This window comes from Schistocerca americana, chromosome 3, assembly GCF_021461395.2.
Source record: "Schistocerca americana isolate TAMUIC-IGC-003095 chromosome 3, iqSchAmer2.1, whole genome shotgun sequence".
Lineage (NCBI taxonomy): Eukaryota > Metazoa > Arthropoda > Insecta > Orthoptera > Acrididae > Schistocerca > Schistocerca americana.
This window is the reverse complement of record NC_060121.1, coordinates 935,200,777-935,226,578: the sequence shown is the minus strand read 5'-3', so window position 1 is coordinate 935,226,578 and position 25,802 is coordinate 935,200,777. Positions and strand designations below refer to the sequence as shown.

At 42.8% G+C, this 25,802-nt stretch overlaps 1 protein-coding gene across 1 annotated transcript in view; it reads right to left on the bottom strand.

Moving 5' to 3' along the window:
* Positions 1 to 3,640, bottom strand: part of LOC124605376 (baculoviral IAP repeat-containing protein 3-like) — a 33,145-nt gene extending 29,505 nt beyond the window's left edge. The window contains exon 1 of the mRNA XM_047137011.1: positions 3,409 to 3,640. Within this exon, the coding sequence (XP_046992967.1) occupies positions 3,409 to 3,591 (183 nt within the window). The 5' untranslated portion in view covers positions 3,592 to 3,640. The remainder of the gene's footprint in view (positions 1 to 3,408) is intronic.
* Between the last annotated feature and the right edge of the window lie 22,162 nt (positions 3,641 to 25,802).

The window sequence follows — 25,802 nt, the reverse complement described above, 5'->3', positions numbered from 1 at the left end:
GCACTTCGACATACACAAGTTGAACAACAGTGGTTGCAACGTTGCCATATTCCCTTCTCAACAACAAGTTATCTTTCTTCATCTTGTACTTTGATTACTCCCACTTTTCTTTTGTAGATGTTGCAGGTTACCTGGCTGTCTTTCTCCTTTAGCCCCAGCTGCTTCGGACAAAGAGGTACATGCCTGGTTACAATCATGGTTCCGTGGGCAACATTTTTGCGCATTCACGGTCTTCTCTCGCAGTAGGATAAATGTATTAACGGCTATGGCGGTTACTTTTGTGATAATGAATAGTTTACTTAATATTTTCCATCTGTCTCGTTTTAGTAGCGAACTTACAACACAGTCATAATTAACTTTCTGGTGAGAGGACAACTCTCATAGCGAAGATTAGAGCAGCTGCAAGAAAGAACAAGGAATCAGAGAAGCGGCTGTAACATTGCGCTTAGGAATGGAAGGCAAAGTGAAGAGAACACAGGATACCATCCTAGCATTTATGGAGCTAGACTAAATCCTCTATACTCTAAAGTGTTGACAATCCCTAGGCAGTTGAGGGTAAAGGAGAAAACAGAAGATACCCTGCAGCACCTCCGAAAACCAAGTGGGAATAACAAAAGTGCAAGATGAAGAAAGGCAAGTAGTTGTTAAGAAAGGAGTGTAGCAAAGTTACAACCACTGTTGTTCAGTTTGTACGTTGAAGAAGCAACGAAGACAGTGAAAGGAAATTTCAGTGCCTAGGGAACAGATACCTGCGCTAAGGATCGCAGACGGGATAAGCGTTCTAACCCGATGTGAGGCAGACCTGGAAGTCTCGTTTGCAGGAATGAACAGCGTACTTAGCACAGATAAACACAACAGGGACAAAGGCGATGAAGAGTAATAGAGAGGCGAATGGCGACTCGCTTAACATCAGAAATTGGGAACGGAACTGTAGCACATGAGTGTATCATTCTTCTGTCCACAAAGCAAAATTACTGAAGATGGTCAAACGAAGGAAGACATCAGAAGTAGATTGTCATAGGCAAATGACACTCTATTCAATGAAACAGCTCCATTGATATCTAAAATTGATTTGGAACTGAGGAAGACGTTGCTGAAAGAGTGCATCTGAAGCACAGCACTTGCAGAAGTGAAACTTGGCAAAAAAAAAAAAAAAAAAAAAAAAAAAAAAAAAAAAAAAAAAAAAAAAACACTCGACACTTTGGAAATATGATGCTAAGGAAGAATCTTAAAAATTAAATGGACACGAAGTATTAAATGAAGAAGTATTAAAAAAGAATAGATTGGGAAAGATGTCTAAGCAAGATCATTCAAAATGGTTCAAATGGCTCTGAGCACTATGCGACTTAACTTCTGAGGTCATCATTCGCCTAAAACTTAGAACTAATTAAACCTAACTAACCTAAGAACATCACACACATCCATGCCCGAGGCAGGGTTCGAACCTGCGACCGTAGCGGTCGCTCGGTTCCAGACTGTAGCGCTTAGAACCGCACGGCCACTGCGGCCGGCCAAGACCAATACCAGAAGAAGAGACAAGTTGGTTATTGCGACAACTGCTACGGCATTCAGAAACACTTAAACTTGAGCTGGAAGCAGCAGTATTGGGGAAAATTAGTAGTGACAGACAAAGATTACAATAGGTAGGATACAACTTAAATTTCTTCATACTGCATGAAATTGGCTGAGGATTGCGACTGTGTTACGAAACATATAAAATAGCAGTTTTTCGGTTTCACTCACGTCTGTTTTCCAATATTTATGGCACAACACGTTTCGGCAGTATCAAGTACCTAATATTTATGCATACATTTTTAATTATAGATTCCCGCGAAGTACACAAGCTATAAGGATTTTTGGTACTTCATGGGGCTCTGGTATCAACACTTGATACATAAATATTACGCACCTGATGTTGGTGGTATGCTGCCAAAACGCATACTGCCAATAAATATTTGAAAATAAGCGGGAGTGAAGATGAAAAGGTGCTTTTTATAAATATACAATACAAATTAGTGAGGGTGTGGGACGCAGTAATTAGTTTATTTAGAGACAGAAAGATTAGCACAAGATACGGTAAGATGGAGGACAGAATGAAACCAATGAAAATACGGAAGTTCTTTTTTTTTAAAAAAAAAGATCCACTGAAATGTACATATAACATAAATTACAGTAGCATATAGGGATTCTTGGTAGTCTCTCGGGAAGCTCGTTGAAGGGAGCAGTTGAATCGATAGACATCGGTTACTATTCGCTGGTATTGTTTTCTTGTCGCTGCCGAGATTAAGCAGCACATCGTCTCATGTTACTTGCGCAGGTAGATGGAAATAATTACTAAACGAGTCACGCTAACTTCGTGATCAATAGAGTCTTTCTCCACCTGTTGTGCGATTTTTTATGCGACCTAGACAGCTTAACTACAGATGTACACATATTCACTAGAATGGTAGCTAGTCTCCTACGTTACTTTATGTCGCGTCGTTATTATTAATCACCCTGTTTTATGGGTGTGATATGTCAATAAATAAGTTTAATTGAGTTACACGTAACATTACTGAGATCTATAACTCTGCGCGTTATTTCTGCATTTGCTAAACAGTGCTAGCTTCCTGGCAGATTAAAACTGTGTGCTGGACCGAGACTCGAACTCGGGACCTTTGCCTTCCGCGGGCAAATGATCTACCAACTGAGCTACCCAAGCACGACTCACGCCCCCTCCTCACAGCTTTAATTCCACCAGTACCTCGTCTCCTTCCAAACTTCACGGAAGCAGGAGAGCTTCTGTGAAGTTTGGAAGGTAGGAGACGAGGTACAAGCGGAATTAAAGCTGTGAGGACGAGGCTGTGAGTCGTGCTTGGGTAGCTCAGTTGGTAGAGCCCTTGCCTGCGAAAGGCAAAGGTCCCGAGTTCGAGTCTCGGTCCAGCACACAGTTTTAATCTGCCAGGAAGTTTAATATCAGCGCACACTCCGCTGTAGAGTGAAAATCTCATTCTAGAAACATCCCCCAGGCTGTGGCTAAGCCATGTCTCCGCAATATCCTTTGCTCTGAGAGTGCTAGTTCTGCAAGTTTCGCAGGAGAGCTTCTGTGAAGTTTGGAAGGTAGGAGACGAAGTACTGGCGGAATTAAAGCTGTGAGGACGGGGCATGAGTCGTGCTTGTGTAGCTAAATTGGTAGAGCACTTGCCCGCGAAAGGCAAAGGTCCCGAGTTCGAGTCTCGGTCCGGCACACAGTTTTAATCTGCCAGGAAGTTTAATATCAGCGCACACTCCTCTGTAGAGTTAAAATTTCAGTCGAGTGCTAGCTAAAATTGGTAGCGACCAGAAATCTGACAACACTGGTCGATATAGTTTGATTTCTATCGATTCAACTACTCCGATCAGGCGCCTCGTCAGAGTGCGCGTACACACCTCTTCGGCGGCCAGGAAGCTGACGGGCCAGTCGCCGTGCCTGAAAGTCCGCAGGCGGCCTTCCGTCGTGGCCAGCGACGGCGCCGCGTAGTCCGGGACGTCCGCCGGCCGTGGCGGCTGCCGGTGGGGCGCTGCGCCGCCGTCGCCCGCGGCGGCTGTGGACGGCGTGGGTTGCAGCAACATGGCGGCAGCAGGAGCAGCTGTACGTCCGCGTGAGTTGGTCTCTTCTCGCTATCCGCGCCCCAACTGACGCGCTAGCGCTGCGCATTTTCCTGCGCAGCCTCGACGCAGGCCGTTATCTGTTTACTGCTGCGGTGATTAATACCGGGAAGTAGCCACCACATGCGGTAACCGCACAGCAGTCGCTGCTGCCAGCGACGACGCCTTCCCAGTGCCTGCTGTGTACTAGAGTTGGGCAACACTATTCTTTTTCCCGATTCGATTCCTACGATTCAATCTCACATTGCGAATCCATTCCTACGTTTCGTTCACGATTCTTCCACGATTCATTTCAGTCTGCGATGGCACGATTCTTACGGAATGCAAAAAGCTCTACACCTTACTCACAGATTGCAGGACATGTCTGAAATTTTCAATGGGGTTAGAATCGAACTGTGTCATGATAAGATATGCCAGAAATAGTTTATTTATTAGTAAACATGTATATACCGTTACAAGTGTGATTCTCGATTTATACGTGTAATGCCTTAATTGATGAAAGATCACGTTTGATTTGATTGCACCTATTGTTTTATTTCAGTATGCCAGGAAAGAGGAGTCGATTTGTGTGAAAGGTGGTGCAAAATTGCCGGCCGCGGTGGTCTCGCGGTTGAGGCGCTCAGTCCGGAAGCGCGCGACTGCTACGGTCGCAGGTTCGAATCCTGCCTCGGGCATGGATGTGTGTGATGTCCTTAGGTTAGTTAGGTTTAAGTAGTTCTAAGTTCTAGGGGACTGATGACCACAGAAGTTAAGTCCCATAGTGCTCAGAGCCATTTGAACCATTTGGTGCAAAATTGCTTCCTTTGTTCACACGCATCCTCCAATTGACTGCCATCTGGCGGTCGTAATCATTCTGCACGACTCGGCATGATTCGGAAGTTGCCTTCGAAGCATAGCGTACTAAGAATCGATGAATCGTTGGAATTTGGAATCGTCACGACTCGGAAACACGCAATCGTTCTTACGATTCTTTTGAACGACGATTCGTCCGTATCACGATTCGATTCTTACGATTCTTTATTTAGAGTCGTTCAAATGAACGACTCATTCACGAATCGCCACAACTGTACTGTGTACAGAGCGCAGTGCTAACCACTCGCGAACTTCTCTCTGCAGCGTTGGCTGTCGCAGCTGCAGCCTGGTTTCTGTACAAGTTGGGAACAACCTTTCGTATCACGTATTTCATCCCTGCTACCTCCACAATTACGGAGTGTTTTCCAGGCTACACGGTCAAAAGTTTCCCGTAAATCTAAAAATACCATGAACATAGTCTGCAGAATCTATACTGGCCTAGAAGGAAAGAGTATATTTCAGTTGGACGTAAGCAACTGAGGAATGAAGATTTCAACTGTGCGTGCCGGCACGTTAAAGCGATATTAGCACTTCACTGGTGCAATTCTCAGGCCCCTATACATGAGATTTTAGAGCATCAACAAGTATACAATGTTGATGGTGTTAGGACAGCAACCAGCTACAAATTTACTTCCAGTTCCTTTATTCAAAGGGTACCGTTACCGGTTTCGAATCGTTGTGATTCATCCTCAGACGGTTTACACGCTTTCTTTATGACATGTGGTGTGTTTTTCATAGATTAATTGTCGTGAAAAACACACCACATGTCATAAAGAAAGCGTGTAAACCGTCTGAGAATGAATCACAACGATTCGAAACCGGTAACGGTACCCTTTGAATAAAGGAACTGAAAGTAAATTTGTGGCTGGTTGCTGTCCTAACACCATCAACATTTGTCCTCAAACAACAGCCACGGTCTCCATCATGTCATTATACAACAAAATTGCATTAAGTATACAATGTAGTCTATGGTTTATAACACAAGTCAATTATACAGATACAATGTAAGACCGGCAGAGGCCTCTACACGATAAAAAAAATCTAACAAAGGAAAATAAAGAGTGCCATGTAGTATGAGACAGGCGAAATAACCTCAGACTTAAGGAAAAATATAATAATTCCAATCCCAAAGAAAGCAGGTGTTGACAGATGTGAAAATTACCGAACTATCAGTTTAATAAGTCACAGCAGCAAAATACTAACACGAATTCTTTACAGACGAATGGAAAAACTAGTAGAAGCCGACCTCGGGGAAGATCACTTTGGATTCCGTAGAAATATTGGAACACGTGAGGCAATACTAACTCTACGACTTATCTTAGAAAATAGATTAAGGAAAGGCAAACCTACGTTTCTAGCATTGGTAGATTAAGGAAAGCTTTTGACAATGTTGACTGGAATACTCTCTTTCAAATTCTGAAGGTGGCAGGGGTAAAATACAGGGAGCGAAAGGCTATTTACGATTTGTACAAAAACCAGAAGGCAGTTATAAGAGTCGAGGCGCATGAAGGGGAAGCAATGGTTGGGAAGGGAGTGAGACAGGGTTGCAGCCTATCCCCGATGTTATTCAATCTGTATATTGAGCAAGCAGTAAAGGAAACAAAAGAAAAATTCGGAGTAGGAATTAAAGTCCGTGGAGAATAAATAAAAACTTTGAGGATCGCCGATGACATTGTAATTCTGTCAGAGACAGCAAAGGACCTGGAAGAGCAGTTGAGCGGAATGGACAGTGTCTTGAAAGGAGGATATAAGATGAACATCAACAAAAGCAAAACGAGTATAATGGAATGTAGTCGAATTAAATCGGGTCATGCTGAGGGAATTAGATTAGGAAATGAGACGCTTAAAGTAGGAAATGAGTTTTGCTATTTGGTGAGCAAAATAACTGATGATTGTCGAAGTAGAGAGGACATAAAATGTAGACTGGCAATGGCAAGGAAAGCTTTTCTGAAGAAGGGAAATTTGTTAACATCGAGTATAGATTTAAATGTCAGGAAGTCGTTTCTGAAAGTATTTGTATGGAGTGTAGCCATGTATGAAAGTGAAACATGGACGATAAATAGTTTAGACAAGAAGAGAATAGAATCTTTCGAAATGTGGTGTTACAGAAGAATGCTGAAGATTATATGGGTAGATCACATAACTAACGAGGAGATATTGAATAGAATTGGGGAGAAGAGGAGTTTGTGGCACAACTTGACAATAAGAAGGGACCGGTTGGTAGGACATGTTCTGAGGCATCAGGGGATCACAAATTTAGCATTGGAGGGCAGCGTGGAGGGTAAAACTTATAGAGGGAGACCATGAAATGAATACAGTAAGCAGATTCAGAAGGATGTAGGTTGCAGTAAGTAATGGGAGATGAAGAAGCTTGCGCGGGATAGAGTAGCATGGAGAGCTGCATCAAACCAGTCTCTGGACTGAACACCACTACAACAACAGCTTGCAACAAACCACACTACAGCAGAACATGTTCACATGCTTTCTGACATGAATAAACTAACATATTACACATAAAAGACATCTAATAGAAACTACGAGAAAAAATATGAGGTGTGACATAACCAGTCAAATGCATGAAATGATCGTAAATCAGAACACATAGTAGTAGAGGGGTGAATTTTTTTATATGAAGGTGGGTGGTTTTCTTTGTACAGTTAGGATTGGTTTTAGCCATGTGACATGAATGCGTCTTACATTCTGTATTAAAAAATGCACCTCTCTACAAGCTGTGTTTTCATTTATGTTCATTTCATGCGTTTGACTGGTTACATCACATATTTATTTTTCCTGTGGTTACTATTGGATGTCTTGTATGAGTATTGTGTTTGTTTATTGATGCCAACCAGCATGTGAAAATGTTCTGGTGTAGTGTGGTTTGTTGCAAATTTAACTCTTTATTTCCCTTTATGTTACATTTTGTGTAGAGCAACGAACTTTGCCAGTCTTGCCCTGTATCTGTATTATTACTTTGTGTTACACACCAGACATACTGCATTGTATACTTGTTGATGTTCTGATGCACAAGGGTCTGAGGATGGCACCTGTGAAGTGCCGAATCTATTAGAACTTAAAGAAGAACGGTTGTTGTGTGGTATTTCCTCTACATACTGTTTGATCAGCAACTGTCCCGAGTTCGTGATGGACCCAAGAAAATTTTTCAGAAATGGTTTGCGTACAGCGTGTGCTGAACAACCAGTTCCTATAAGAAATCTATCTAAATCTCGTTGAACTTTTCTAAAAATATTTTCATGTCCCTTTCTTTTCACACGACCAAAATTACTGTTAGTGTTATCAGCAGTATAAAACACCAACTTGTCTTCACGCACTGCAAAACATATTGAGTCAAAATTTGATCAGTGTGTAAGGTGCCCCTTACGTGAGGAAGACATTTTTTACCAGTTTTAATAAATTATTGTCTCTTATTGATGTATTCACGACAGTTAGGAAATGCTGTAGTCCTTAGCCGGCCATGAGTCGGAGACCATTTCCCACGCTGGCTGGCCAGGTGACGAAGCGGCCATATGTCGCGCGTAGCGGGGTGGGGCTCGGCGCTGGACCGTAGCAACAAGCGTCAGCCTGGGAAATATACATGACGGGAAGTACCGCCATCTTGGCGCCAAAGTCACCGATTTTGTTTATTTATATTTAATAATTAAAGTAATTTATGACAACATGAATACTAGTAGCAGCCTCTAGATGTAAAATCTATTTATCATAATTTTGCCTCGTTAAAATTCACACCCGTTGATTAACAAATGCATATCTTAGTAAGTACGAACTTGATCGGAAATCCACGAACTGTGACGAAACTAGTAAGAGATACGGACTGCGCGCCATAGTTGGAAGTCGGCTTGTTCGATGGTAGACATGCTCTCGGTTACGAGTAGTTTGTGGCATGAGTGTTTTATTATTTATCTAATAGGAATGAAAGTTATATTACGGCATTCTGAACGTTAATTTCGAGTAAATAGATATACCAAAGTTGATCGACAGCAATTTCAGATAATTAGCTTCCACCGACAGAAACATCCAATGCGCCAATGAAGAATCTGCACGGGACATTTACGAGAGCTGCACCGCGCATAGGTAGGAGGAAATCCGACGACACGACCCACCAAGGCGGATCAAGGAAGGTCCGACTTACACTCGCAAATTCCGGGTGGAAATGCTGGCCAGTTATACTGTACGTCACATATACCACCCTCTACGGACTCGCGGCTAAGCTGAGTAACAACAGTATCAGTTTAGAAGCGAGGGGATCATGCAATTTTCACTTGAAACTTCATGGAAATCTAAAAGTTTAGCTTCTCTTCCCTCCTATAGACTGAAACATCTTACGACGATCAGATAAAGTATTACTTCAGTTCTGTTTGGATTATCCTATGGAGGTAAAAAAAGAAGGGGGATGGCGTTATAGACTTCGCTAAACGTGTTTTGAGGCCAGAACGGCCGGGACCTACCGCCATCTTAAATAGCTCAAAACATTACAAGACAACTGTTGACGACTGCTTCTTATTCATTATTTCTGTCGTGTGCACTCAACAGCTGTTATAAGTACTAAAAATTACAGCGCTTGCGTGAACAACATAAGTGTCAGGTATGCAATTTCGAACGTTTTTCTGTTAATGAATGCGTATTTGCTTAAGTAGTACAACACATTTTGACTCGTTAATGTAACTTGTTTTTTGTTGATATATTTTTAAGAAACAAGAACAGAAGTAGGTCACGTGAGAAGCATTCTTTCGTAACCCATTTAATTTCACATTTACGTTATTTGTATCGATAGAAAATGAAGCAGGATCACCGAAACCAATGCTTGTTTGCTTACTAGCGCACTTTTTTCCGTCACATTTTCAGCTTTGAACTCGTGTGCGCAACAGTTTTAACATTCACGTTCCCAAAAACTTATCTTCGTGTTCTTTGCTAGCTCATAAACGTGTGCAATGAGGAAAGAAGCAAGGCATGCTATTGTTATCTTGTGCATGTCAACAAAGTGAACGATTATTATTGAAATAGTGTGAGGAACGGAACCGCATAAGAGGTATAGCTCCATGCAGAATAGAGTTCTTGTTTCATTAGATTGTCAGCGCATTAGTTTCACATGTAGTTTACACATCTTCTTACTCTGAAATCTTACCTACGATGTCTCATTCAGTGTGTGACCCAATTTGCAGGGTAAAAAAAACCGACATGATTTTTAAACAAGTTCCAGCTCTGTGCAATACTGTAAATGTGACTAAGGAAATAGTCTCAAATGCCTACACCCGTATGTAACATATCAGTCTACCGTTCCAATAACAGCCTACTTGCTTCTTTTCCCAAATAATTCTCGCCGGGAATTCTGTCAGTTTTTTTAGGAACAAACATATCACAATTGGAATGTACGTCTACTTTGATCATCTGCTTCATTTTACTTTCGAATTCCATTCCGAGGTTTTCAAACTATATAAGTCTATACCTGCTTAGTGATATATCAATAATTAGTTAATTACTTGGTTTCATGTTCCATCTATGATTTGCACGATAAATCGTAATGATGTGGCGACTCATTTATATTAGCATTAATTTTTTTGCAAATATGCCTCTGTGCTGATACTTTATTATTTTTTTCTTTATTACAGACATATGTTAGTCAGTAATTCCTATACATCAAATAATCCTATCCGTCACAAATTACAATAACAGCCTTCTATGGAATAGGCGGCGTTGTCAGAGAGAAACAAGTTCAGTTTAATATCAAATTTTATTTTATATCGCAGGGTTTTATTTTATATCGCAGGGTAAGCGGTCAAAACTTTCCGTTGCAATAGTGTGGACCCCTGTTTGTGTTACTGACAACTTCAAAAAAATGGCTCTGAGCACTATGGGACTCAACTGCTGAGGTCATTAGTCCCCTAGAACTTAGAACTACTTAAACCTAACTAACCTAAGGACATCACAAACATCCATGCCCGAGGCAGGATTCGAACCTGCGACCGTAGCGGTCTTGCGGTTCCAGACTGCAGCGCCTTTAACCGCACGGCCACTTCGGCCGGCTGACAACTTCAATGTGGCATAATGAATGTCATTTTTAAAATTCTGGTATTGTAATTGTTCCTGTTGAAGTAAGGTGGATTATTTACAACAAACTTTATGAGGGGATAAGTACACTGTGAAGAAGATAAGTTATTCTTCATACACCGAGCAGCAAGCAGACACGACGAGAAGAGCGTTCATACAAGTTTTCGGCCAAAGCCTTTTTCAGAAAGGAAGCAAACCACACACACACTCACTTATATAATCATACACACAAAACTAACACACACATGACCACTGTCGGCTGTTCTAGCCACAATCTTTTTTTAAAGAGGGAGGAAATAAGAGCAATGAATAATTGCCGACGGGAGGAATTTAGGTCATGAAGTGCTGCACCAACAATCATCGCGGTCACACAGCCGTGTGTTTTGCGGGGACGACACCGTTGATACAGTACGGCTCGGGTGCCGGAGCGTTTGCGGTTTGGAAGGCAACGAAAAACACAGGACAGAATAAAAGTAAACAGCGCAGCAATGATTTCATGTATACAAAAGAAAATATTGCTTGAACGGCTCCACTTACGAATGAAATGTGATTAGTAAGTAAAGGACGCAAGCTGGCATATTTGATGAAACGACTCCGGCTTCACACAAAGCACCAGATGCTATTTGCGATACGACTACAAAAGTCGATCGATGTCCGTAACGGTCGAATCTGGCCATAGGCACGTCAGAGCGACATCACGGGCAAGTATCACCGCGGTGAACCATGGACGTATCAATGCGGTAAACCTACTTTTCTGATCTATGTAAGATGACGGCTGTCGGCTTCAGGTTTGTGGCGTAATGACAACTCCCTTTTGTTTTTCACCTCCATGGGCTGTCCATTGTTACGGTTAGATAATTAATGTTTTCCAAAGAACGCAACACATTAGCAAATGTAAATGCCGAAATAAGGTTAACAAGTCACTGCTTCGCTTTTGGTTCTAGCAGATGAAAGTTTTGGGTAATATAATTGTTTAACCAGTTTAGATGTGCAGACTGATGTTTTGAAACTGAGTCGTGTCTGGCAATGTGGTACGAAAATGTAGCCTCCGTACCAGAACACTCCGGAACAGAAGTCCCATCTTTTGCTTTTTCTTAGAAAATCTCTTACGTTTAGTGAAGCAGTACAATTAATAGCACTCCTATGTTTCGTTTTTCTTTGTACATGGTCACTAATATCACCGTTTTCTTTACGTGCAACAGAAAATCCTCCAGTACACAGCGTTTAATAAGCACGGTCATATTTACTGTCATTACAAAGTTCGAAAAATTAGTAAAGCTGTTGCGGGTTTACATTGAAAACACTCTTTCCCTTACCCATTGCTAAACTAGAGAGACACGGCTGTGAGGGAATGTTTAACGACGTTGATACCGAACACCTAGGTCTACAATTAAAAAAAAAATCCTCGCCAGTTAGAACATTCTCAAACCCAGGACATTTTGGCAACCCCGGACACTAAAAAACCGAGACTGTCTGGGCTAATCCCTGCCGTATGGTAAGCATACTTATGTTGACCTGTGGCATAGTCTGACGGCAGAAGGCAAAAAACACGACATTACTTTAGTACTAGGCTCAATGTTTTGTGGAAGTCTCTGACTAGAAATACGAGCATTGATGTAAATACCTCCAGTGATCACAGGCTTCTTTTCTTGTTGTGCCTTCGTCACCTACAAAACACGTATACTTTATTTACACAGGAGAAAGCAAAGATGGCTTATTAGAAACTAATAAGTGCGAAGAAAATTTAAATAATGTGGCCAAGAGTGGCAAATTCACATAATATTTTAATTATTATTTTTCATTAAACTGGCACTATGTTTGTGTGTGTGTGTGTGTGTGTGTGTGTGTGTGTGTGTGTGTGTGTGTGTGTGAGAGAGAGAGAGAGAGAGAGAGAGAGAGAGAGAGAGAGGGGGAGGGAGGTAGAGAGAGATGAGGGAGGGAGGAGCTGGGTTATAGAAAATGAAAAGGAGTAAGGAAGGGAGAGAGAAGAAGAGAGAGAGAGCACAGTTTTGATTATGACAGAGTAGTGGGTTGTTAAGCACATGATTTTCATTTTTTTATGAAACTTTTTGTCGATGAATATTTAAATTTTTCTCGCTTGTTCTAACTAGTTGAATCGTTGCTTCTGTGAGAAAATTGTCACAACTGGACATGCTATCATCTCCAGGTGTCTGCTGAAAAACGGAGGGCTGTTCTACAGGAGGGTCCTTTGCCCAAAAAAAAAAAAAAAAAAAAAAAAAAAAAAAAAAGTGAAACTGGAGAAAAACTGACGAACTGTATTGGGCCAAATACGCTTGTAGCCATCATTCGATACTTCAAAAACCATTCTGACGGCCAACTGATACCATAATACAGACAATGAACCGTGAGGACTTGGAGGAAGCAGTGCTTGCACGAGGACTTACAGCTCACTTCTCTGTACCACATCCCTACCTGGACCATACAATCATTCCTCAGCAGTCATTTAGTGATGGTGGCAAATTTCGTTGCCGAAAAACATTTCTTGCTCCTTTTTTTAAATTAAATTGTTGCTCAGAACCTTGTGAAATTCATTACACCATCTTCTCTGCTCACTCAACAAACCACTTGAAGCGTTATTCGCTGTCTCTAGTGGATTGGGTGTTGTTGCGTATGTGTACTTTGTTTTTCTATCTAAAAGGTATTTTGGAATTAAGCTGAAATTACGAGGGCGAGTCAAATGAAAACCTTAAATTTGTAATAACAAATCGAAATTTCGCGCCGTTATCCTGTAAGTTAGTAAGCGTGCTACAAAAAGCGTGCAGAAAGGCCTGTAGGTGGCAGCATAGTGCAGATGCACACATACTGTCGCAGTATCAGTATAAAGATGGCCGCCCCACTTGCGACTTGCACCAGGGAAGACGAGCGTTCTGTTATTCGGGTTTTGGGTAGTGAAGGTGTGAGACCTATTGAAATTCATCGACGAATGAAGGTTCAGTACGGTGATGCATGTTTACCACAGCAGCAGGTCTACGAATGCAGTAGGAAGATCGCAAATGGTGTGACTTCAGTGGAAGATGCTCCTCGTCCAGGTCAGGCACAACGAGTTGTGACTCCACAGAACATTGCAGCAGTTGAAGCCATAGTGAAGGAAAACCGCCGAGTGACACTGAATGACATTGCAGGATGTTTACAGATTAGTCATGGGTCAGCACACCACATTGTGCATGATGTGCTACAGTTTCATAAAGTGTCTGCAAGATGGGTGCCACGGCAGCTGACTCCTGAAATGAGAGAGCGACGTGTTGATGCTTGTGAAGAACTTCTTCGGCGCTTTGAACCAGAAGGTGATGGCTTCCTTGCAAGAATCGTTACTAGGGATGAAACCTGGGTTTACTTCCACCATCCGGAAACGAAGGGAGCGAGCAAGGAATGGCGCCATGCCTCATCACCAAACCACAGAAGTTTCGAACAGAACCATCAGCAGGGAAGGTTATTGCTGACTCTCTTTTGGGACGAAAAAGGCGTCATTTTGGAGCATTACATGCCTAGAGGGAGCACTGTCACCAGTGCATCATCACAGATCTCCTAAAGAATCATCTGCGGCCTGCAATCAAATCCAAGCGACCTGAGTACAAACGGCAGCTTCGCCGATGCGCTGCCGTTTTATACGCTCTGTACACGATTCTACGGCCATTTGTATATGTGCATTTAGCTGTGTCATGACTTTTGCCACCTCAGTATAAATGACACTAAGAGCGTACTGCAAGCTGTTCCTGATGTTTAATCATCTACTTGTCATGTCATTCTCAATGGAGAGAAGTCTTCCGAAGTAAGAGTTATTTCAGGAGTGCCGCAGGGGAGTGTCGTAGGACCGTTGCTATTCACAATATATGTAAATGACCTTGTGGATAACATCGGAAGTTCACTGAATCTTTTTGAGGATGATGCTGTAGTATATCGAGAGATTGTAACAATGGAAAATTGTGCTGAAATGTAAGAGGATCTGCAACGAATTGACGCATGGTGCAGGGAATGGCAATTGAATCTCAATGTAGACAAGTGTAATGTGCTGCGAATACATAGAAAGAAAGATCCTTTATCATTTAGCTACAATATTCCAGGTCAACAACTGGAAGCAGTTAATTCCATAAATTATCTGGGAGGAGGCATTAGGAGTGATTGAAAATGGAATGCCCATATAAAATTAATCGTCGGTAAAGCAGATGTACGCCGGCCCTGTGACCGAGCGGTTCTAGGCGCTTCAGTCCGGAACCGCGCTGCTGCTACGGTCGCAGGTTCGAATCCTGCCTCGGGCATGGATGTGTGTGATGTCCTTAGGTTAGTTAGGTTTAAGTAGTTCTAAGTCTAGAGGAGTGATGAACTCAGGTGTTAAGTCCTTAGAGCCATTTGAACCAAAGCAGATGCCAGACTGAGATTCATTGGAAGAATCCTAAGGAAATGCAATCCGAAAACAAAGGAAGTAGGTTACAGTACACTTGTTCGCCCACTGTTTGAACACTGCTCACCGGTGTGGGATCCGTACCAGATAGGGTTGATAGAAGAGATAGAGAAGATCCAACGGAGAGCAGCGCGCTTCGTTACAGGATCATTTAGTTATCGCGAAAGCGTTACGAAGATGGTAGATAAACTCCAGTGGAAAACTCTCCAAGAGAGACGCTCAGTAGCTAGGTACGGGCTTTTGTTGAAGTTTCGAGAACATACCTTCACCGAGGAGTCAAGCAGTATGTTGTTCCCTCCTACGTATATCTCGCGAAGAGACCATGAGGATAAAATCAGAGAGATTAGAGCCCACACAGAGGCATACCGACGATCGTTCTTTCCACGAACAATACGAGACTGGAATAGAAGGGAGAACCGGTAGAGGTACTCAAAGTACCCTCCGCCACACACCGTCAGGTGGCTTGTTGCGTAGGGATGTAGATGTAGATGTAGATACTTTTGAAAGGCAAGGTCCGGCTTCATGCCTCAGTCAGGCACACAGTTTTAATCTGCCAGAAAGTTTCAGAACAGCACACCCCTGCTGTATGATGAAAGATTCATTCCCGTTTCTCAGTGAGCACACGGATCATACATAGTACGCCTCTACGTGTGAATAACATAGCAATGTAACAGGAACGTCGATAGAACGATGTCAAGATGGTGTTGTTGATCATTCCCTAAACATGCTAGATAAAGGTGAGACTTAAATGTCTCGGGGAAAATTTAATTATGAGGTCTATATGATTCCCTAAACTGTAAAATGTAAATGGTCCTGAAGTCCACGGGTCTGCTCGCCTCCTCATCGCTGTCTCCAGCTGTTCAGAATTAGTCAAAATCGTGTAGCATGAACTCACGTTGTGTAACTGTCAAAGAGTCACGCTGGCGACGCCTGATGCGAGGCGTCAGCGGCTGATACGCTGACTCGTGTTTGCCGCTGTCTCGGAGTTGTGTCACAGGAGCAGGATCCCAACACGGATAGGTCGCAAAAACGCTTCGTTAACTGTCGCGCTCCGGTGAACCGCAATTTTCAAACAAGGAAAGAAGGAAGATCCGTGACAACAAGGTGACTAAATACGGAACGCAGACTCGGATTGGGGGAGGAATCGAGGAATCAGCAGTGTCCTTTTCAAATGAGTCATTCCGTTATTTCCTGAAGCAGTTTAGCGGAAAACCTCAAAGTGGCATGGCAGATCTCAAATACTTCCAAGCATTAATAATCCATCGGGCCATGAAATAGACACCTGCTTCTGCGACTGAAGAACTGTTCAACATAACATTTCTTGACATTTAGTGTCGTTTATAAATATCAATACGATCACTAAGAAAAAATTTATTTTTTATATTTTTATGGAGTTGAAGGAAATACGTCGTATAAATGACATTTGAATTATGCAGTAGTCATATAGAAATCAAGTTCAAAACTGATATGTTTTAGAGTGTCATCAATTTCTATGAATAACAATTATCGAGAAAATATTTCATTAATTTTTCTTAAATAGATTTAGTTCCAGTTTTGAAAATATACTTTTAGATTACCTTAATTATTATCTGAAAGCTGCAACCTGTTTGTAGGAGATGAAAAAAGCTGAATTTCCAGGCAATGACCTCACTTAGTTCCCAGTATCTAACACAACATTTTAGGGCCACAGTATTATATTCCTATTACATTTTGTGGTCTCTTGTTTTGTTTTACTATTGTATCCTCACCTAAAAAATATGTGGGAAGTGATGGAGAAAATATAGTATGGCAATTGATGGAAAATGACCTAAGAGAAACTGACTCGGACTGTGCAGTGCATAAAGCCTTCCGCATTAGCCATTAACATATATTTAAGGTACTAATAACTAAGATAATTATTGAGAGACGGTACTCAAATAGTTCCACATTGTAGGTTAAAACGTCCAATGCTGGAGTTAATAATAATGGCAAACTCATACAAGGAATTTATTTTTTTATTAAGTTGTCAACAAATACTTCATTCAGAACACATTTTGCTGTATACCAAGACACAGGAAAACACCAAGAAGGTGAAAGTTGGATACATCGCACAGCAATAGAGAAACGTATAACTAAAGATCGTAACACATGTGTAATCCTGGAGGATGTCTTTATCGATCAGTGACCGTCGAATGTCTGATGACGTCGAAGTTGGATGCCGAAGTCTTCGAAGTTGTTGCACTCGAATTCGACGACGTCAAGGCGATGGTTCTGTTTACAGTAGGCTGCAGTTCAAATATTCACTGTGCAAGAAAATATGTGGTACTGGTTGAAATGGAGGCTGTTTAATATTTCTGCATGTCACACGATCTTCACGAAACCCCAGGTACACAACAATCTGTTGACTACCTTCTCGGTAAATGCTGTGTTATCCATTTCAGATGTAGGATGAATCTTTCGCACTGCTCGGAAGTGTGAGCTGTAATGAAACTCTATGACGGTTTAAAACAGTTTGAGGTTCTGGGACTTTAACGTTGATCTTCGGAAGATTCCCACCAACACAGATGTCCAAATACACCCGCAGTCTAATTTAGAACTTCAGTCATACCACACCTCTCACTCTTCCAACCTCGACAAAGGTCCTGTAGGAGGTAAGATGGAAAAGTAACGGCAATTTTTTAATTTTACGGGCTTTATACATTCGACTTAAAAAAAAAAAAATGTTTACGCTGCTGGTACACATGCCCCGTTGTATGTTTGCATTTTCAGCTGTTTTGAATATTTAGTTTTTTGCTGATAATCGAAAAGTTTATATGTATTTTCAAGTGCTCGGCAAATTTCTACTTTAAAGAAAGATGGATCAAAGAATTTGCATTAAATTTTCCTTGAAAAACTGGGAAAAGTGCAGCGCCGCATTCGAAATGTTTACTGTGGCTTTTTGCGAATCTACTATGAGTAGGCAAGAGTTTACAAGTGGTGTAAACGTTTCAAAGAGGGTCGAAAAGACGTTGAAGATGACGTGACCCTGGACGCCCTACCACGCCAATTACTGACGACAGTGTGGAAGAAGTAAAGAAAAATGGCTCTGAAAAATCGCGAATTACCATCAGAGACGTTGCTGGTGATGTCGGCGTATCCTTAGGCTCACGCCAAGAAACTTTTTCGTATGTTTTGGGCATAAAACGTCTAGGAGCAGGGTTTGTGCGAAATTGTCGACTTTGGACCAAAAACGACGTCGTGTAGACATAGCTCTGAAACTGCTGAATGAAGTCGACAGTGATCCTGAATTTCTAAAGAAGGTTATAACAGGTAACGAAACACTGGTGTACGGGTATAACGTCGTAACCAAGGCTCATTTGTCCCACTGGAAGCTGCCTGAAGAGCCAAGACAGAAAAAAATTCGAGAAGTAGGATCACATGTAAACGTTCTTCTCACTGTTTTCCTCGATTACACTGGTATAGTGCATGATGAGGTTCCTGCCTTATGGTCGTGCGGTCAATAAGGAATACCTGGAAATTATGAGCCGTTTTGCGAGAAGCAATCCCAAGAAAACAAGCACAATTGTGGCGACACCACTTGTGGAAACCGCATCACGATAATGCCCTCACTTACGCCTCAATGCCAACGAGCGCGCGTTATCGAATATCTCCACAAGACACGTAAAACGGGACGTAAGTTTGGAAAGATGGGCGATATCTGGGAGGGTGAGGGAAATAAGTGCATATAAATAACTCGAGCGCTGCAAACTGCAGTGTCTAGACCCAGCAAAAAGGAGGGGAGGAAGACGGGTATACACAAGGAAAGGGGGTGGGGTTTTACCATGGACATTGCAAGAGGGTAACTTTTTATACCGCAGGGTTATCAAAAGGTAGGGGTTCATAACTATAGTAATATGACATTGTTGCACCGTTGCTTATGAGAACAACAATCTATGGACTAGGAAGTATTGCTGCATAGCCATTCAGTATGACCCTGCCTAATTCCAATGAAGAAACGTATCATATAGTGACATAAGAACTCTTGGATGCCAAAAAACAAAACCGTTATGTTGCCTCAGTCACCGTATTCGCCGAAAATGGTCCCTGCTACTCCTTTCTGCTTTCGACGCTGAAAAGAACCATGAAAGGACGTTGTTTTGCCACCATTGCTGAGAAGGGGCAGAACGTCATATGAAAAAGTGAGTTCCAGAAGTGCTTCCAAAATTGAAAAAAGCGCTGGCAGAAGTGTTTATGTCTGAAGAAGATTACTCTAAAAAGGAAAAAAAGTTGAAGTTGATGAGTAAATGAAGATTTTTTTAACAAAAATTAAAATTCCCATTTCCTTTTGATAACACCTTGTATACGTTACGCTTGAGAATCTCCCCTCGAAGAAAGTGTATGATGATAAGTAGTTTCGCTGCAGACAAAGGTTTACATCAAGAAAGAGCATGAGATTTATTCATTCTTACCGACAGCCCCATGGCTGTGGATAAGCCGAAGCTCCTTGCAGTATCCATCTTTGTGCACTCTGGGAGAGCTTCTCCACAGATTGGAAGGAAGAGGGACGAACTGAAGCTTTGAGATGCCCTGAGAAGACACAGTTGGTAGCGCATTCCACCCGAAAGTTTCCTGTCCCCATTGGCGTACTTTCAACAGAGTGTATACTAGTACAGAGTTGAGCTGTTATCACACGGGACGTGTTTCTCATCGTGAAACGCGCGAAACTTGGTTTCCATTGTGGTTGGAGCACACTTAAACCGAGCTGGTACGTCATACGGAATGTGGCTGAGTCCGCAGCGCTTTCCAGCGGCAGTCATCGGCTGCATGTGGCGTGCGGACCACAGACTTCGTTTATGAAAACAGGGGGCGAGTTCAACCGCTATGTTACCTCTATTAAAGCGCACATTGCTCTCTTGTCCATAATGCTGTCTGTGGCACACATTAATAAAAACTTCAATGTCTATGAACATGGTTCAAGGCAAGAAGAAAAGCCTCATGCCGAGCCAGTTAGGACATTAGCTTTTAAAATACTCATTACGAATAGGGCGATATGTGTTTGGAATAGTCTTCCACGTAGGATAAAAATTATTTCGTTATTATTGCTTTTTAGTAAAGCTCTAATGGCATTCTTATTATATTGCTGCTTCTGTTCAGCAGCAGAATTCTTAGAATGTGTGAAATACAAGACAACTGAAACGAGAAAGTGTAGTAGCTCATTCTGCAAGTAGTAAAAGCTCTCTTGTACATAAAACAAGAAGAATCATTTATTTGATAGAATATTACTATTAAATTTTCTGCACTTATGAATAATGTGTGTGTGTGTGTGTGTGTGTTATTTACAATGGAATCACGTCTCCCATAATGTGGAAAGACCTTGGAATGAATAAACAAATAAATATTTATTTGATACAATATTACTATTAAATTTTCTGCCCTTGTAAATAATGTGTGTGTGTGTGTGTGTGTGTGTGTGTGTGTGTGTGTGTGTGTGTGTGTATGTATGTATGTATGTGTTATTTACAACGGAATCACATCTCCCATAATGTGGAAAGACCTTGGAATGAATAAATAAATAAATAAATATTGAATTGTGAGCGATCAGGCGGTAACATAGACAGCAGTCTTGCAGTTCATTGGCCCCGTGTTCCCTGGCATGTTCACAAAATAAAACAAACTCACTCCCGACATCATTAAATTAATACGAATGTCCTAGAATCTTTTAGAAAATATGAAGGGGAATAAAAAATATATGCAGAAAGCAGGACGCGAGCTTCTTATCAGAGCCTACATCTCTGTTCAGGACACCACAACTTTTTAAACTAAAAATTATTGATTAATAATTCTCAGATTCGATTATGTCTTTGATCTTATAGTATCCTGAAGGCATTAACAAGCAATATGTCATTGATTTGTGTTTTATTATAACAAATCGTATCAAAAACAGCGCGTTTCTTGTAAGGTTTCAGCGTACCGATGTTTTGAACAGAAAAGGCCTTTTTGCCACCAATATGTTGTTTCTCGTCGTATTATTACAAGAAACAGCAGCAAAAACAAAGCGTTTTCGGGAGATCCTTAAAATGCCGGTGCCTTGAAACAGCATATATTGATAGCACGTAAGCTATAATGTAATCCAAAATCGCGTCTCCTAAGACTGCTTGTCGCGTAACAGTGATCTTGTATCTCACTCTCCACGTACCTCTCCAAGAAGGAAAAGTCTGACATGTCGTATTCTGAAGTTAAAATCTTCTGGGTTATTAGGCCGCGTCATGTTTCTTCTAAAATGTTTGACGTTTCGACCCCTCTGCTGGGATCTTCCTCAGGATCTTTTGGTGTCCACTACTGCTGGAACACTGTCAGAGACGAGTGTCGCGTCCACTTATAAAAGGAGAGTTTTCTGGCAGTCGTGCTGGAGAAGTGATTGTATTGGTTAAAATTCATATGGCTACCGCTGGTGGGCCATAGTCATAGGCTAATATTCCCGCTCTGATGCAGAAGCTCATCTCCTGTGGATATCATTGACGGTCCATCGTCATTGGCTAGAAAGCCACTATTCCACACTTATGCTGGAGAAGGGTTATTGGTTGAAATGCCTGCTAGCGCTATTGGTTGGTCGTAGGTAGCAGGCATTTCAACCAATAACCCTTCTCCAGCATAAATGTGGAATAGTGCCTTTCTAGCCAATGACGATGGACCGTCAATGGTATCCACAGGAGATGAGCTATCAACGCCCCTTCTTCTGCATCAGAGCGGGAATATTAGCCTATGACTATGGCCCAGCAATGGTGGCCATATGAATTTTAACCAATACAATCACTTCTCCAGCACGAATGCCAGAAAACTCCCCTTTTATAAGTGGACGCGACACTCGTCTCTGACAGTGTTCCAGCAGTAGTGGACATCAAACGTGTGGTGTCACCGCCAGACACCACACTTGCTAGGTGGTAGCCTTTAAATCAGCCGCGGTCCGTTAGTATACGTCGGACCCGCGTGTCACCACTGTCAGTGATTTCACACCGAGCGCCGCCACACGGCAGGTCTAGAGAGACGTCCTAGCACACGCCCAGTTGTACAGCAGACTTTGCCAGAGATGGATCAATGACAAATACGCTCTCATTTGCCGAGACGATAGTTAGCATAGCCTTCAACTACGTCATTTGCTACGACCTAGCAAGGCGCCATTACCAGTTTATATTGAGATGGTAATTATGTATCATCAAGAGCGATGTTCTCCAATTATGGATTAAAGTTAAGTATTCAAGCAACTACGTTCTTTTCTTGATAGGATAATTACTTTACCTTGTTCCAGACCTCACGCCAGTCTGCGTGAGATTAAACACGTGCATTTCGGCATCCTCTAGCAACACGGTGTTGGCTCTTCTGCCAACACTTCATATGGCGACGAGTGTAAAAACGGTCTTCTTCTTTATATTGCACTAATTTACTTGTGTCATGGCTTCGCCACAATCTCCAGATGTACTGTCCGAATTTTATTGCTTACAGAATCAGCAGACGCAGGCCTTATTGGATGCCCTTGGACAGCTCGTCCAGGGTCAACGTGCAATGCAAAACGATGCGGCAGTCGCCGCTCCACCGCTACCGCAGCCACAACACGCAGTTGCACCACCTTTCCGTCCTTTTGATGCTGCACTGGAAATCTGGACGGAGTGGTCACGCCAATTTGGATTCCATCTCGCCGCCTACAGAATTCAAGGTATTGAGCGGCAGCCATTTTTGCTTTCTTGTGTAGGAGTGTCCACCTACCGTGTGATAGTGAAATTGTTTCCCCGACGCGACGTAGCAACTCTGTCGTACGAAGAAATTTTGTCTGCATTGGATGCATATTTCAAAGAATCAGTCAATGTAGTTGCAAAAAGGTATATGTTCTTTCGTACAAAACGTACGGCTGATCAAACTAATCGGGAGTAGGTTGCAACTTTGCAAGGCCTTACTAGAGATTGTGCTTTTGAGTGTGAATGTGGACTCCCTTATTCAGATACTATGGTATGTGATGCAACTGCACAGAACGTTTCTGATGTTCGTATACGGGAACAGATTTTGAAACTAGTCAATCCCTCCCTTCAACAAGTGATGGACATATTGGATTGGCAAGACACACTTGACTTTTCTCAGGAATCATTTGCAACTTCGCCAGCCGTGTGTCACGTTAACCGGCCCCCCGGGCGCGCTGCACGGAACAGTAAACAGCCCTCGCGCCCATCCGCGCAGCTGCCGCCAAGCTCTCCGCTACGTGTGCCGCGCAAGCAAGCAAATGCAGTGCTAAAATCATGTCCGCGGTGTGCAACTAGACATTTGCGTGAGAATTGCCCGTCACGCCAAGCTATTTGCTTTTTCTGTAATAAAAAAGGACATGTTCAGAGTGTGTGCCAGAAAAAGCTCAGATCGGACACTCACAACGATTCCAGGCCCTTTGCTTCGCGCCAGAATCGAACCAAGAATACTCAGGCTCGTGAACCTTCGCCCATGGACATTAATGTATTTCATTCCACTCCGCCCAGTGCCACTCTCTCTAACAGTGACTGTGTTCGTCCCACAAAAAGTGTGCGTCGACGTCGACGGAAATTGCGTCAAGTCGCAAGTGCTTCTGTACCAGTGTCAGTTCACGTTGCACGAGACAGTCGCTCTTGTCGTCAGCAGGACAATAAACTTTTTGTAGACTTGGACATTCATGGCCACGTGATACCATTCCAGTTCGATACCGGAGCTGCAGTTTCATTGATCAATAAAGATACGTACAAACAACTGGGCACACCTCCCTTGCGTGCCGCAAATGATAAGTTAAATAGTTATTCAGGACAAGCTATCCCTATGTTAGGACAGTGAGCCTTCTTGCAACATACAAGGGACAAACAAAACTTGTGTCGTTTTACGTCCTTCGTTCTTCTTCTGCTGTGAACTTGTTTGGTTTAGATTTATTTCAGTTGTTTAACTTGTCTATAGTCAATCAGGTCCTATCAGTGAACCAGACTATGCCTTCAGCCAGTGTTTCTCGTCTGTGTGAAGAGTTTGCAGACATTTTTGCACCGGGCCTTGGTTGCGCTGAGAACTATAAGGCACATTTGGAACTGAACGTAAACGCGCAACCGAAATTTTTCAGAGCGCGCAATGTTCCCCACGCATTGCGTGATGAGGTCGCACGAACGTTACACGATTTGGAATCACAAGGTGTAATTGAATGTGTGCAGGCTTCTCTCTGGGCATCACCCTTAGTCATTTTGCCAAAACCTTCCGGAAAATTGAGACTTTGTGTGGACTTCAAGGCAACGGTGAATCTACAACTAGTGACTGCAACTTTTCCTTTACCCCGCCCGGAAGATCTTTTTGACAAACTATGCCCGGGTAAATAGTTTTCGCAGTTGGACCTAGCAGATGCGTACTTGCAAATACCAGTGGACGAAGAATCCCAGCGCGTTTTGGTGGTTAACACGCATCTTGGTTTGTATCGATTCAAAAGACTGCCGTTTGGGTGTGCATCCACCCCTGCATTGTTTCAGCAATATCTGCAAACTGTTTGTGCGTCGGTCCCTACTGCAGCAAACTATCTGGACGATATTGTGATCTCCGGAAAGACGGAAGCAGAACATTTAGCCAATCTCAGAACATTATTTCAGGTCTTGCGACAAAATGGTCTTCGCTTGCGGAAGGACAAATGTGTGTTTTTTGCTCGTGACTTACCCTATCTGGGCCATGTACTCAATGCCCAAGGCATACGTCCGAGTCCAGAGCACCTCCGTGCCATACAGGACTTGCCTTCGCCGCAGAATTTGAAGCGCCTACAGAGTGTGCTGGGAAAAATCAATTACTACCATAACAATGTGCGCCACGCCTCTTCCATTTCAGCTCCGCTTCATCGCTTACGCCGTAAAGGTGTTCCGTTCATCTGGACGACGGAATGCGAACGCGCCTTTCGCCAGTTGAAATCGGCGTTGCTTTCTAATACTTGCCTTACGCCATTCGATCCCCAGAACCCCTTTTGTTGATGGTAGATGCATCGGATTTCGGGATCGGTGCTGTGCTTGCGCACAAAGATGGATCGCATGATCGCCCTATTGTCTTTGCGTCCAAATTGCTCTCGTCTGCGCAAAGAAATTATTCACAGATCGAGAAAGAAGCATTGGCTCTCGTATTTGGTGTTACTAAGTTTCATGATTTCTTGTATGGTCGTCACTTTACCATCATCACAGACCACAAACCCTTGACGTCGCTTTTTCATCCGAACAAGCCTGTACCTCCACGTACAGCGCAGAAATTCATTCGCTGGTCTATTTTCCTCTCGCAGTACCGCTACGATATCTTGTATTGGTCCACTGCTAAGCACGGAAACGCCGATGCGTTGTCCCGTTTGCCTGTTCCTGGGGATAGAGCATTCGATTCCTCCGAACTTGCTTGCATGTTCATTGATGCGGAAACCGATGACGTGGTCGAATCGTTTCCGATTGATTTTCGTCGTGTAGCTACGGCCACAGCTGCTGACCCTGTCCTTGCCACAGTTTTGCGTTTTGTTGCTACGTAATGGCCCTTGTCAAAGTCACGGATCGAGGATCCGTTGGTTCGCCGATTTTTTGCTCACAAGGAGAGCCTTTTTGTTCGACGTGGTGTTTTGCTGCTGCGTTCTGATAATGATCAGTCCAGGGTCGTGGTCCCACGTTCGTTACGGTCCTCTGTCTTACGGCTTCTCCACCAAGGACATTGGGGTATAGTGCGAACGAAACAACTTGCTCGTCAGCACTGTACTTGCTTCGGAATCGATGCAGCGATTACGAATATGCGCTCTTCTTGCATGGCGTGTGCCGAACAACAATCCGCACCGCCGCGGAAATTCTTTGCATGGCCGAAAGCCACTTCCCCTTGGCAACGCTTACAC